This window comes from Dermacentor variabilis, chromosome 9 (assembly GCF_050947875.1).
Source record: "Dermacentor variabilis isolate Ectoservices chromosome 9, ASM5094787v1, whole genome shotgun sequence".
Lineage (NCBI taxonomy): Eukaryota > Metazoa > Arthropoda > Arachnida > Ixodida > Ixodidae > Dermacentor > Dermacentor variabilis.
In genome coordinates, this window is record NC_134576.1 from 124,302,549 (window position 1) to 124,317,579 (window position 15,031).

Below are 15,031 nucleotides of genomic sequence, written 5' to 3' on the forward strand. Positions count from 1 at the left end.
AGGGGACTAAATACTTTCGCTTTAATAAGGCTTTCGTGAGCAAGGGTTAGAAAATGTCGTATCCTACGTTACGACTTTTCTTAACTGTATAACGATTAAAGAAGACACCGTGATGGAAACGTGACCGCGTTTTACAGGTATCTGAAAGTACATAACGCAACATGCACACCAGATGCGTAATCGAAGTAATCAGTCAGAAAACTACGCCGGAATTTCCTATACGCTGCACTATATATATACTCTTATTTGCGGCTTGCGTGTTTCCTGGTTGCCTCTCTCTGTTCGTTTCGCCTGTGCTTCTCGCCGTCGCATTTCAGAGTTACTTCTTATCTTATCCCGTACCATATCCGTGATATTTTATCACTATTCTTCCTGTCATGAAAACGCAGATGTTGGTGCAGGGACAATTGCGGTTACTAAACGGAATATGTAAGCTCACACCGCGCCGAAAACCGATGATTGTGTATCAATAATTGGCTCACGTAAAAAAAAGGAAATAAATTAAGAAAGGATCATACCCCTACCTTACTTGTTTTTTTCTTTGTTCTTTTTATTTTCTTGCAGCGTTTACCCCTGAATTTCGTGTGAAGTTACTCAAGAGTATCGTGAGAAGTTAACGCGCACAGCTTCTTACTTTAAACTGCATTCATAAATTTCACGCTTTGAGTCGCCAGAATTGAAATGCATCTTCCTCGTAGACTTAAATATTTATGAATATGTTGGTATATTATCTACATTGCGCAGAAGCCGCCATGGTTGCTTAGTGGCCATGGTGTTGGGCTGCTAAGCACGAGGTCGCGGGATCGAATCCCGGCCACGGTGGCCACATTTAGATGAGAGCGAAATGCGAAAACACCCGTGCATTTAGATTTAGGTGACCGTTCAAGAACCCCAGGTGGTCCAATTCTCCGGAGTCTCCCACTCCGGTGTGCCTCATAACCAGATCGTTGTTTTGACTCGTAAAAACCTATAATTTCATTTTAATTTTTTTTTACTTTGTAGAAGACGCAACGGCCAGTTCTTTAATACTGCCGTATCTGTAAGTTATCTACTCCAGCACTTAATTCTTGCTGCTTCTATATGCAGAGTGCATTGTCAGTGTGCTATTTAGAAAATCATGGAAACCATGCTACTCAAGCTTACAGTTACCACAAGTATTGCAAAGTTTCATTTGTTCCTCCTATTTCGTTAAACATCCAACGAAGCAATAGAAAAGAACCTTTCTACTCAAATGAACGGCCTTCATTGCGCATATATGGCGTACCTGTCGCTAATCCTAATCGCCACACAGTGGCGCTGAAGTCGTGGACGAAGGTGCGAGCTGTGTCGATGCTAGCGCAAGCAAATAACTTTGTTTTTATTTTCTTGGAATTTGCCGCGTAATTTGCGTAAACATCCATAAAGCAGGGTTACTAAAGTGCAACGCTCTGATGAGGTTTTCCTTCTTTTGTTCTTTGAAACGCGTACAACAAAACTTGAGCAACGAAAGGACAAGCTCGGCACAGAATACTGAGCGCCCAATTCTGTGAGTACCAAAAACGTAGATGAGACTATTAGCTGGCTTTGGTGCAGATTGCTGAATTGCATTATAGTTCTATGCAGTGTCGTACAAAAAAAAAAGTGGCCCGAAAAATGTACAAAAGTACTCGCACGTTAGACTAACTTCCTCGAACGAGATTACACCACCTGCTCGTATAAAGCAGGTAACTTCCTCGCAATTTTTCAGCCGGCAAGCTTCACCTGCCCACCACTCCGGCTTCAGCTTAACTTTTAATACACTAATCAGGACCAAGATTATCGAGTATAAGTTGAAAAAATGAGATAATTCATTTATTGCCCCCAGAAAGCAAAACGTGGAAGAAATTTGCCCGATATGCCGAGCACGTGTAGATTCCGGGCAAGTGGCTCTATCGTGTACAAAACACACGCATGCGCGCGCGAAAGAATGGCACTACTCTCAGGAAAGCACAAAAACAAATTGATACGTGGTGCCATTTCTCGTATAAAAATAGAACAGAAAGTAAGTGCGCAAGCGTTACCCGTATACTGAATTCAATTACTTCAGTAACAAAGAAAAAAGATCTGAATTCCGCTGAGTGCCACGTGTAACTTGCTTTGATTAACCTCGCAGAAAGCATAACCTTGTTCAAAGATAACAGACCATGAAATCTCCCGGAACTTGCATCAAAGGAAAGAAATTCCGAGTCGACCGCCGCACACCTGAGCTCAGCTGATTTGGCGCATAACTGAAGCACACTGTGGTACGAATTAAAAAAAAAAGAAATCAAGCTTCGAGCCAATTACCCTTGTGCTTTGGCAAGAGTTTGAAGCGAGCTAACTCTAAAATAGATGAATCAACGAACCGTTATGAAGTACGTGGAATTGTAGTGCATTAGCGATGTCGAGTGCGTGGTAGCTAATTAGAGACGATGACAGATTCGAAAGTTGGGTTTAAGATATTCCACGCCCGACTTTCTCTCCTTTGTTTCGAGCGTAAAAAGAAAGAAAGCTTCAATGGGGCGTAATTCCTTTATTTTCGCGGGGAAAAAAAAAAACATCCTGCATTCCGCCTCAGATTTTTGATGCCGTTTGCTGCGTGAACGAGATTTTGCGTTCGAGTACTCGGGTGAGCAGGAAAGTAATGGAAGGTTTTGTGTGTGGAGGGATAGCTTTTCTACGTTAAGGTTGTTCAGAAGTATTGAGGACTTTACTGCCCCAGTTTTGTACACGCTAGTCGCGCTAAGCGATAGTTAGGCCACGGTGAAAGCCATTCGGGCGACGTTATTGATATTTCCTTACTTCCTTTAGTTTAGGGCAGCATCAAAGGCCCCATTTCAATAACGTTATTATATTCAGCGAGTTCGGAGAGTACAGCTTGTTAGCAATAAAAAACAGGCAACAAGAGAAGTCGCAACAAGGTATACAACCAGAAATTTTTAGCTATACACAAGTATGAAAGCCCTGCTTTAGAACTTCGTCGTGTTGCTACCAATCGTGCAGGCCGGGGCGCAAACTCTGCATCACCTACTGCATTTACTCGTGTAATACCCACACTTATTTTTCCTCTTTTTTTTTTCCGGGTGCGCGCCTTGTACGAGGCAGGCTTATGGCTACTCGCTGAAGTCTCTAACTTCCTTCAGAGAGCTATGCAAATGAATGCAACCACTCCTGACCGACTATGAACACGTTTACGATCCACATCAATTTTTAGGACGCCGACGTGTGCCACCTCGTAGTGGCTTGTGGGAACTAATCAGCCTGCGAGTACGCGCGTCGCTCTTAGAGAATTTTCTTAGAAGATTTTCGCTCTCTAAAGTAGGGATGGGGGCCTTACACGATGGTAGGCCTTAGATGAGTAAACACGGTATTCTGGTTACTTAAGACGTTGTCGTGTTCAACGATGCCGGAAAAGCTATCGTGACTAAGAACCTGACTGAGAAAATCGACCAGTGGGCTTGAAGATTATTATGCCTTAAAAAACTTGGTTCAGTGCATCCTTAATTCTCAGTAAACTTCGAGGCTCCAATCAACGATGTTGGAGGCTTCCGGCATGGCAGTTATGTAAACCCGATATGGAGCACGGGTCGATAAAAAACAACATAATCTGCGTCTTTCGTCATATTCAACCGTGTCGTTGTCTTCAAGATCATGTTCAATGTAGCAAAAGTTCTTTGCGGCATGAACCTGTTCCTTGCAAAAGTGGCTTCGAATGCCAGGACTGCCAAGCTCGCTAACACTTGCGGACTGAAACTTTGGTTGCAAATGGTGGTGGCGGCATATCTCGCTTTCTTATTGAAAGCTTGAAAGCAATAGCGACTCTTACTGATCTTTTTCCTCTCTTTCTTTTGCTTTACGCTTGTAGCTCCTTACGCGCATAACCTTTCACCTATAGAACTGCGTGGATATTTGAACGTTAATACGAATCGAACGCAATGCATCTGTTTCAGGGTGAAGTACAGGACACAAGGTTGTGATGTTCAATTTCTTCGAACATTCGGTTACAGCCAAATACACAGGGCTGCTGCCGTTGTTCCAGTGTGCCCACAACGGTAATGTATCATACGCCTGGTTCATATACCGATAAGACTGTTGCAATATCCGCTGTAAGCGAGCCAACGTCTAGGCAAGGGGTTACTTGTTGCTAACTTGTAAGTGGCTCGGTCCAGTAGACTTCCAAGAGACTTCAGTTTTTTTAGGACAGATGGCGTGCCTAGCGAGTCTTCTCAGCGAAATAAGTTATGAAACGTAGCACATGGCCAAGTTTTTATCTTTCTTACATCCCTGCTGCTGTTGTAGAGATGATGCGCATCATCTACACTATTACTGTCGTTCCGCATAAGTTTAAGTGGCACACTTTGTAAACATGCTGCGCCACTTGTAAAAGCCTGCGTGGTACGCAATGAAGGTGTTACACTTAATTAGTTAAAGTTATGAGGAATGATATTAGCAGCGATATAAAGTATCTGCGTTAAGGAGCTCCATGGAAGAAAGTATATTTGTTCCACAGAGTTTATACTTTATAATAAGAGCAACACATTTTCTTCCTTTGTCTTTTTGCGAATGCGGTCCAGTTACTTATTTGGATCGAGAATAAGAGTGTATTGTAGAAGGCGACTTGAAGGTAATGGAATGCGCGACCTGAAACGGAAGGAATGCGCCTTTTCTTCACTGCGACCAAACAACGCAACTTTTGAGCTCATTCTACTGTTATGTGTGCCGTTCTTTGACCTTTTTCTTGCGCCACAGTGCGAAAGCATATAAGCGGTGTGAGGGGATGCGCGTTCTTCTCTAAGGCTGGTAAATATTCGGCAATGTAAAAGGCCCTAGCGGGGTGTCACGACCCGGGACACACGAATTAGACTGGTCTTCGGACTAGCTCGAAGAACAACGCCTGCTAACGTTGCCTTTCACGGTGCCTCCATCCTCTCGAGGAACCCCGTTATTTTTATAGTACTTAGCTTTCCATGAGAACCAACCGCGATTCTTCGTGTTTAGCCGTTTTTGTTCGCCGATCCCGAAGGTGACGGAGCCTAACGCAGCGATAAGAAAACCACGTGGTGGTACCGTTGATAAAGGGGGTGTTCACCCATTCTTCGTTTCTTTTTTTTTGGCAACAAGTGTTTTGTAACGCTGTCATTCAGACGCTGCACTCCAGTCAAAGACGCTGCCGTTCGAGACGCAGCGCGTCTGGTAGAAGTCGCTCGAGGCGCGACCTCCTCGAGCGGCCAGTCGCGCGACGATTTTGCGTGTATTCGCGAGCTTCTTTCACGCTCGGGAAAAAAAAAACGCTCTTATGTAGCACGTACTGAGCAACGGATAGTTGTATCGCGAGTTTTTCGTGTTGCTCTACAATGTTCTCATTGGCACCTTTCCTGTAATTATAATATTTGAGAAGTTGATTCATTAATCAGGCCTAATGGTGTAATTAGGTGCAATCCAAATAATACTCTCAGTATCTGCAAGCGACTGGAAGCACCATAACCTTGGTTCTGTCCAGCTACGTGGCGTTTGCTTATCTTTAGACCTTGGTGCATGCTAGTTAGAACACCCTGCAAAATGTAAAAACCCGACACATATATTATGGCGCCCGCTCTCCTGCGCCACCTGTCGGTGAAAGCGCCCAACTTTAGCTAGTCTTCTCTAGTTTGGAGACGTGTTCATGCACATCTCATTTTCTTTGAAGGTGTTGCATATAATCTGCGGCGGGTGCAAAAGCTGGGCGAGCCGATGTGGCTGGTGGTTCGCTGTGTTCTCGCGCTCCTTACGTAAGCGGTTGCGTAACCAAAATTTGAAGATGCGTTGAAGCATTCGCTCGCCGCAGCTACTGCCGCTCCTCGTCTCGTCTCGTCAGTGTTGTGATGGGAAGTTTCCGCGGCCATTGAATGAGATCTGATCAAGTTTTCCTGTGCGCCCGCGACAGCATGCTCGCCAACTTAATTAGTAAGCGAAAGTTTGCTGCAATATATTCGGCCGATAAAACTTACTTCGTGTAGTTGCCTAGCACTTTACTTCCGCCATCAATGCTTCACCATTCGGGCGAAACTGCGTCTTTTTATTGCTTTTGTTAAGGAAATTAAATAAAAGGCATGCACTTCCACCAAATTTCCTTCCACTGGTTTTTGAGCGAGTTAAAATTTCGCGATGTGCTTAGAAATATCCACAAAAGCTTCCTAACTATTCCTGGGCAAACTAATGAGGACATTTAAGAGGAACCTTTAGCTCTGGTGCTCCTATCAAAATGCATGCTAAAGTAGAATTCGTTTTTTCTCAGAAAACACTGTACCAAATTTGACGAGGGTTATTGCATTTAGAAGAAGTTAAAATTTAGTGACTGTTGCGTTTGAATTTTCGATTTACGTCGTAAATTTAAAAAAAATTGGCAAGAATTGAGATTTTCAGGAAACGAAGCTATCAACACTACAACGCTGTAACTCAGCAAGAAACAAAGATATCGCAATTCTGTGAATTGCATATGATAGTGCAATTAAAGCGGGCAAAACTGATGTGTTACACATTCGTCTAAAAATTCACTAATATGGAAATACAGCTTTTGCAGAACCCTTGTAACCTAGGTAATAAATTCACTCAAGATACAGATTGACGTATCGAATTTGTATGCTTTGAATGATCTAATGAATGCCGTTTACAGAACCGCGATATCTTTTCTTGACGCAGACCTATTAAGTTGTAAACTTCGTTCTTCTATTATTTTTTTCAAACTTTAGAATTTTTCAAAATATTTTTCAAAATTTTCAGCCGCTATATCGAAATTTCGCTTCCAACAGTCACTAGAATTTAACTTTTTCTCTCAAATATTACAAATGTCATTAAAATCTGTCGAGGGGTGATCTCAGAAAAACGTTCTTGCGTTTTACATGTGTTCGAATAGGCCACGTCGGAGTTGGGCCCGAGCTAAAGCTTCCTCTTAAGGTAGCAAACGCGTACCGCTGCCTCAAGGCATGGTTCCATCAGCACCATGTAACCAGGACTCAGGAAGAATATGGGGTAGTTTAACCTCTTACTTATTACGCATTCACTCGGCAATCATTAGAGACAGAATAGCATACCCTGCTCCTCTGCTACGTGAAATACGCTGTAATCTAGAGGAACCAATTCAAAGATTGCTGGCCAGGAGCTTTCGCATATGTCTTGCCGTTCTGCGCGCATCTCCCAGCGCTTTGGTAATTGCCGAGTCCCGCCAACCAACTTTTCATGCACTAAGATTTGCCGAAACTTGACGCTTGTTTCGTTTGGCTACACAACACGGTAATCATAAACTATGCCAAGACCTTCAGGATAGAACCTTTGTCTGCATACATGAAGAAACACGGCGGTGCAAAAACCTACTTCCTGCTTACGAATACTGGCCTACTTGCGCAACTCATCCCGCGTGGCGACTAGCAATTCTAGAAATAGTCGCTTCAATTCCTGGCGTAGACGGCAAATGTGATATGTCCGTAATTGAGATAAAGTAATTAACTTTATCACATCTTTATATTAGGTACGTAAATCGCATTCACGTGCAAATGCATGGATGATGTGGGAAAAAAAGCTCTACATTTGCGTTTTATAGACATGCATACCAAGAAAAAAGAGCGTATAAGCTTTACAACCTACAACGTCCACAACTGAAGAACGTTACGCAATACTTGCTGCTTTACATTACATATGTCAGCAGTCAGAACCACTTCGCTGGTTAATTCATAGTGACTCAGAAGACTCAATGATGTGCTTAAAAGAAATCAACTTAAGTAAAGCAAACAGCACATTGACATACGAAATACAGAAGGCGTAAGCCATAGCGGAAGATATACGACATGACGTAACTTTCCAGTGGATTCCAAGTCACTGTGAAATCATGAGGAATGTAACAGCTGATCACGTGGCAAGTGCAGCACATCAAGAGAATGAATCATCACTACTTGCTCTTGCGGCGAGGTGATGCGCAATGTCTATTCAACAAACTTTGCGTTGGACTGTCCAAGGATACTTGTGTCATACATGATGCGCAGAACTCTCAATTGTATAATATAGATCATGGCATAGAATTCAATATTCTGTTTAAAGTAGCCGATCTGTTGAAACAACACTTAATAGGCTTCGACTAGACACTGGCTATACTAAAAGCTTCCTGTGTAGGAAAAGAAAAATTAACAGTGCTACATGCTCATGTGAAGAGGCTGAAGAAGACGTAGAACAGCTTCTTCTAGACTGTAAAAATAACGATTCTCCCCGCAAGAATCTCACGAAAAAATTACATGGCTTGGATAGACGGCCGCTATCCTAAGGAAAACTTTTAGGTCCATGGCCAACCGAAAAACTTCAAACCATCGCTGCGCGCCTTAGTAGAATTTTTGGAGGAATCAAAAATATCACAAAAATACTGAGTCATACAGCAGCTATAGCTCGCATTGTTATTATTACAGTGCACCGTTAATTAGAGTGCGGCATTCAAGTGCCCAACATCTTCTGTGTGAATATCTTGGTTCTGTGAACATTTATGCTGTGTGAACGCATGTGCTGGGTGAGAGCATTTCGGTTTTTTGAGTACTTATGCTACGTGAACACTTCGGTTGCGCAAACATTTATTTATATTGCAGTACTGAGACTTAATACGTGAATGTTCGTTCAGGTGTTTATTTGTCCAGTTTGGATATTGTTTACGTCTTTCCGACGATAACTATCACGCAAGAGAATAGGAGTAGCCTGCGCGACACATAGACGCCAACCTATCCTTAAGTACATTTAATGATAATAACAAAAGAATACATCCTATATAGACCACTTTTCATTGACTATCTCCCAAGCCTCCTATAGTGGGCCATTCGCGGAGATAGTGCAGTCTGGCAAAATTGGGCGATATGGGTTGCGGGGCAGCTATCCCAACAGTTTTAGGCTACAGTGTCTCCGAGATAGGCCCACGGTAGGGGACTAGACACATACCCAATGCGGAAGAGTGCTGGTAACGCGCTAAGACTTTCTATTTAAAATATCTTCGGATAGACCGGTGCTCTAGCCGGTTACGGACTACCCAGTGGCCTGTGTGGGAGGGAAAACGGCTACACAGATAGAAACAAAGAAACATACCGAAAGGTGCGTGAAGTATGTTATCGATGCTAATCACATTAAAACAAAACGTATACACAGTAAGAAGCGGCTCAGTGATGAACGGCGCAACTAGCCATCGAATAATTTTCGAAGCGTCCGGATGTTTATGTGTTGATGGCGCATCCTCATAGCGAAGCAGCGTCAAAACCACGTCTCGATGAACCGCTCAGGATGCGTTCATGCTTTTGATACCCGTGTTTTGACACAGCTGTCACTCCTAGCAATATTGTCTGGTAGACCTATAGCTTTCACCTCTAATGCAAGCTTTTAGCTCGAGAAGTGCCTGTCAAGCTGCTCTTTCTGAGCACCACTATAAATTTTTCAGTCCTTCCAAAGGGGAGTCTTGTTCCTTATAAGTGTGCTCTAATGAGACCGGCTTTGAAGTGAAATTTGGCTGCAGATAAAAAGGAAACAAATAAAAACATATTCCTTGAGCGTTGCTAATGGCCCATTTTGGGTCACTAAGGTGCATAAAAATGTTTCACGTATGTTCCTGCTATTAGCACTGAAATTTTAAGCAAACGCCGTGGGCAGTGTGTTAGTGAACAAGATCGCGTGACACATTTCTTCCAGAAACATGCCCATCAAGATCACAAATTGAGCAGCTGAATTTTTTCTTTTATTATTACTATAGTAGAGGTGTCCTGTCCATTTAATACGAGTACTTTATTGTTTTTATTCGAAAGTGAAGTATGCTGCGATCTAAAAGGAAACAACAATGTTATTTAATTTTCGACCATTAACATCTTAGGCATGTCATGGATGTCCGTATATGTTTGCTTAAATAATCGCTGTCGGCCGCGCGCTAGTGGGCCCAGTCATACGACGCATTTTTTTTTCCTTAATGAAGTTTTTAACCAGCTGCTCCTTTATTCTTTCCCAAAATTAAACTAAGATACAGCTTTATGAAATAATTTATCTTTTTCCTGTATCTTTACTCATCTGTTTTAAATTTATTTGCAGATTTTGAGCGCATGCAAATTTGAATCCTTTATTTTCAATTAGACTATTGTACATTGTGGAAGCAGTTATTTATTTTGACATTTTTCTACAGCTCCGCGCGAACATAAATATCCGTAAGGTTTCCATTCACGCACGGACGTGTGCTTATATCATCACGTCAGCGAGTAATACGATAAAGATTGAAGAGTGACGCGGTTATCGTGTTCTTACATTCAGTTGGGCGTTTTCTATCAGACAAGTCAACTATTGACTACGAGTGTTATCGGGCCGGGAACGAAAAATCCGAGGACGCGTAAGCACTTCTTACGAGTTGTGAAGGCGAAAGCAGTAATGTCCATTAGAACGCCGCTGAGTGGTACTTCGAGTTGTGAACTCCTCGCGGTCAAGCGAGCGCTTTGACATGCTTGGCACGTTTTGATTTGACATTACCGAGGCGTAGTTATAACGGCCGAAGAGCTTGCGCGGACAAGGAACCCGCGGATAACACAGGCTTCCGAGAGGGGAGAGCGAATGTGACGTGGCGTCGCGGCGATGCCCTCTCCCCTCACGAAACGCCTGGCGCGCTCCTGCGGCAGCACCGGTGCCCTTTCGCCCGTTCGGCTCCGTCGAGGCGCCTTCGCGACGTGGCGCCGCAGCCAAAAGAAATTTTAACTGCCGTTTCGCTACTGTAGACGACAGAAGCCTGCTTTTTCTCTCCAGGAGCCGTGTGGGGTTTTCGCAGCAAAATTAGGCGGAACGGGAACTGTCCAATACATGCGTAGCATTATATGGCGCTCGGCGTGGTGCGGAATGTGGTATGCGCGGGCATTTTTGGCCTACGTTTAACTCCTCCTATTCACGTATGGCGTCTGTGGAACGGCGAAAGCGTAAGAGCTTGTAGAACGTTTTGCGCCGGAAAGCTTAATTGTTTTCGAGAATGATGTGTCGCTTATCACTGTACTCCGGATGTCAGCGATATATATATATATATATATATATATATATATATATATATATATATATATATATATATATATATATATATATATAATATCTTTGCATCAGCGCCCGACGAGTAGAAAAAGCAATCTCATCAAACATGATAGTACCTTCAGCAACAGTATCCTATGTAACAGTACTCAGCCAATTGCAGCGAAACGAAGCCGCATATAGTAGACAGGAGGTTCAGTTCACCCGAAATGCAACATCCGTTCTTTTATCAGTGCCGCCACTTCACACAATTGACAAAAAAAAAAGTCGTGCGCAGAAGTACATACTGTAGACTCTCGGGTACCAGATATATACGCGAACAACTTTTGCGAATATTTTACACTTAGTTAATGGAACGGCGTGGAGCATGAAATCACAAAATACCTGGAAAGTCTTTTGACATATTCGAACATTTTACATTAAAAAATTCAATTCACGTAACAACAGATATGCGATAATAGGTTCCAGAGAAGTATGAGCTGTTGTCCTGAAGAATGTTCCACATACCTGAACCTACAACTTGGAAGATGAAATACGTCCGACATTTCTCAATATATTTAAATATGGTTCCAGTTGCAGGTGAGTGAAAGGATCTTCTAGTTAATAGGTCGGTGGATTTTGTTGCCCGTGAGTAGTTGTTGACGAATTAAAAAAAAATAAGTTTACGATTATACATTTAACGCGGTTCGTTTTGCTTTGTGATTTCATGTGGAATGTCGTTCTATCAGTAAGCAGAAATTGTTTGCAAAATAGTGGACTTGCTAGGCTGAACTTTAATGGAACTACATTAAAAGCTTAGGGGCCATTTCGTCCGTCTATTTATGCAATAGCGTGCGCGCCATCTTGATATGCATCTTTGAACTATGTTGATGGACGCTTTGAGTGTACAAGCCTTCGTGTTTCTTCACTAGTAATGGTTCTGCGTTCCTTACTCTGCTGGTAGATGACGTTCTTCGCCGAGATCAAGATTCGGATCGTGTGTTGCCGTTTGTCCAATTGATCTTTCTGCAGCTCTTCGCCTGGTGGAGGTAGCCAGTTGACAAAAATAGCCACGTTTTTGTTCAGAGCGCAGTCGTCGGTAGCTAGTCCCAGTTCCAGCAGGCGCATCACGCAAACGTACGTGTGCTATACCGCGTAATCTCAAGAGTTTGCTGCGCGCTGTAGCGTGGATTTAATTTCTTCAGGTCCAATTTCTGCCATAACACACGTGCGCACTGCTGTGAAGCCTGTAGTATACCCGGCATCAGGCAAGAGGACGCCTAGTTGACAGGGTCGTTCGCCGACATTTAAACGAGCCTTGCTTGACCGCCTTGGTTGCCTGCCGATTAATTGCGCTTGATAAAGAAAGGTAAGCGGGTTCACATACTAGACATTGAAGGTTTTCGCGGCTAACATTCTTGTAGAGAGAGACAGAAAGAGACAGAGAGAGACAGAGATGCAAATGACAGAAAAGCTGGGAGGTTAACCAGAGTTAAAACCTCCGGTTTGCTACCCTGCACTAGGGGAAGGGAAAGTAAAGACGGAAAGAAGAGCGTGATAAAAATAAAAGCGTGAAAGAAAATATGAAAAGGGATGGAATGGCCCGGGATAATTATAGTCTTTCTAATAGGCCACTGTCACGTAAAAAGGTCAACAAAGCCTTGACCGACTTTAGTTTCGACGTCAGTTCATCTCGGTGACATTCTTGTAAGTGCTGCACCTGCTTTGCCGAAACTTGCCAAGGATTCCGACGCGCCCTATAGGCGTTTGAAGAAGAAGAGAATTCTGTGTTCATTGAAATCGCTTCTCAGCACATCTGACGTCGAGGTTGCAACTGTAGTGGACGAATAAGCGATGGCTATAATGAGTACCTAAGTCTCGGCTCCTGGCATAACACGGTGGACGTTTCACAGGGTGTGACATCGTTGTAACTACAACGAGATGTGCAAGTCGAACGCCAGTTCTCGCAACTGCTAGTGTTGCGGTGAATACTCGTCAGGAAATGTCGAAGTTAAAAGTGATGGTTTTAAATCTGCGGACGTGGTGTGGTCACTGCTATAGGCGTTTACAATTTAGGAACGTAGCGGCAAACTACTCCGCTATCCGACTCGAATAACAATTGCGTTCTCTCGCTTACATGACGTCACGGCGGGGATAAATTTCATTGAGTATTGCGGTTCAGAGAAGCAAATTTTGGATTCCCAGAAGACCGGAGCAGGGGCAGTCACATGGGAAGATGGTGCACATGCCTTAGGGTTCGCCGTGTATGTAAACTGATCACACTATTAGAGTGCCAAAGGCTAAGGACTCCTCCATCAAGAACCTGCCCTGTACTGGTCTACCAGTGTTGGCCACATTGATCCGACAAGTCACGTGCAGTTATATAAGCTCACGTGCCATTGTTTCCTTGGAAGAGGAAGCTTTAACTCGGGGTCAGCTCCGGTGCTGCCTACAGAAATACATGTAAACTGTAAGAAATCGTTTCATGAGAGAACCGCCTGACTGATTTGAATGATATTTATTGCATATATAAGAAAAAAAAAGTCAACTCTGGTAACTATAGGAAGCGAAATTTTGATTTAAAAGCTAGAATTTCTACAATCTAAAAATTGTCTTAGATTGGTGAGATTAAAAAAAATTGAAGCAAAAAATTTCCGAATTGATGACTCTTTCCTTATAGAGATATTGCCATTCTGTACACTGCATCCTTTAGATAATCTAAAGCGTAGAAAGTTAGTATGTGAATTTATAGCTTACATGAATTTGTTACTGTGCTTACAAAGAATTTAGAAACGTCCTGCTCACAAATTACTATTATATGTGCAGGCGGTGGTATATACATAACTTTTGTCCGGCATACGTGCATTATTATATGCAGCTTATAGAATCCTAATATCTTCTTTCATTGCTGAGTTAGAGTGGTCAACTTGATAGACTTCTTGATTTGAAATTTCTAACTTGTTTATGAAAAGAATGGCACCCTAAATAAAATATCGGATTCCGGCAATCGTTAAACTATAACCTCATATTTTAAATGTAAGAAACCTAATCAAATTTGGAGTATAGGTTACGGACGAAAATGTTTCCCCTCTTCTCATCTATTTAGCAGGAGCCTCCAAGATGAAGTTTAATGTTAGGACCCCATTCATCCTCCTGAAGCAGGTAACCAAGGGCGATATTCAAACGATCACTACAGGAAGACGCAATGCCGCATTGATGTGAATCTCTGCAGTAACCGAATGGAGCTCACGTACGCACTTGTGAGGGTTACAATGAACATACGGATGTATTCTGAAGTGTCCGTCTAGTTACCGAAAATACAGCGATTCATGACAGAGGAGGAGAAATCTGCAGCAGCCGACGACCAGCCGCCTTTATGTAAGTTTCCGTGAGAATTCAGTGATCCGCATTTGTGTTACAGCATTAGGTAATTATTACCTGTAGAAATTCTTGTGATCTTTTTGGATTACAGTTAGAGGGGCTTTTGCTGAATGTTTGCCAACAGTTTGCATAAAGCTTCGGCATTTTCTTTTTACAGCGACGCATATATGGGTAGAGTTCCGTGCATTTTCATTCTAGGTGAACAAAAACTATCATCATCATCATCAGTGGCTAATACTCCCGTAAGCAAGCGAAAAATGCAATAGCTCATAGCCCCGTAAGGCAGAGGCTACACTCACTCAGGTTGTAGCTACAATCACTCAGCAAAGTGAAGCCGACAGTCCTTAAATTCTTTCTAATCACGTATACAACATACAGAACAGCATGTCGAAAAATATCAATAATGGCTCATACCCCAGTAAGCGAGCAAAACATACAATGACTCATAACCCCGTAAAGTTCACGGCTACTCACTTTGCGTGAATTAACTGCGATGACGCTACCCCTGTTCTCGTTGCTGGGGATTTTAATGTGGAGGCGTCGGTACCGAAAAGGGAGCGGTTTACGCGTTCCGTGTTGCAGAAATATCTCTTGCGATGCCACACTGATCCAACCCAAGCGACTACCCAGC

The 15,031-nt window shown here is 42.9% G+C and overlaps 1 protein-coding gene across 1 annotated transcript in view; it reads right to left on the reverse strand.

The window, feature by feature from the left end:
• The window catches only part of LOC142558534 (uncharacterized), a 107,672-nt gene extending 95,525 nt beyond the window's left edge, over nucleotides 1–12,147 (reverse strand). The window contains exon 1 of the mRNA XM_075670668.1: nucleotides 11,973–12,147. Coding sequence (XP_075526783.1) covers nucleotides 11,973–12,147 — 175 coding nt within the window. The remainder of the gene's footprint in view (nucleotides 1–11,972) is intronic.
• Between the last annotated feature and the right edge of the window lie 2,884 nt (nucleotides 12,148–15,031).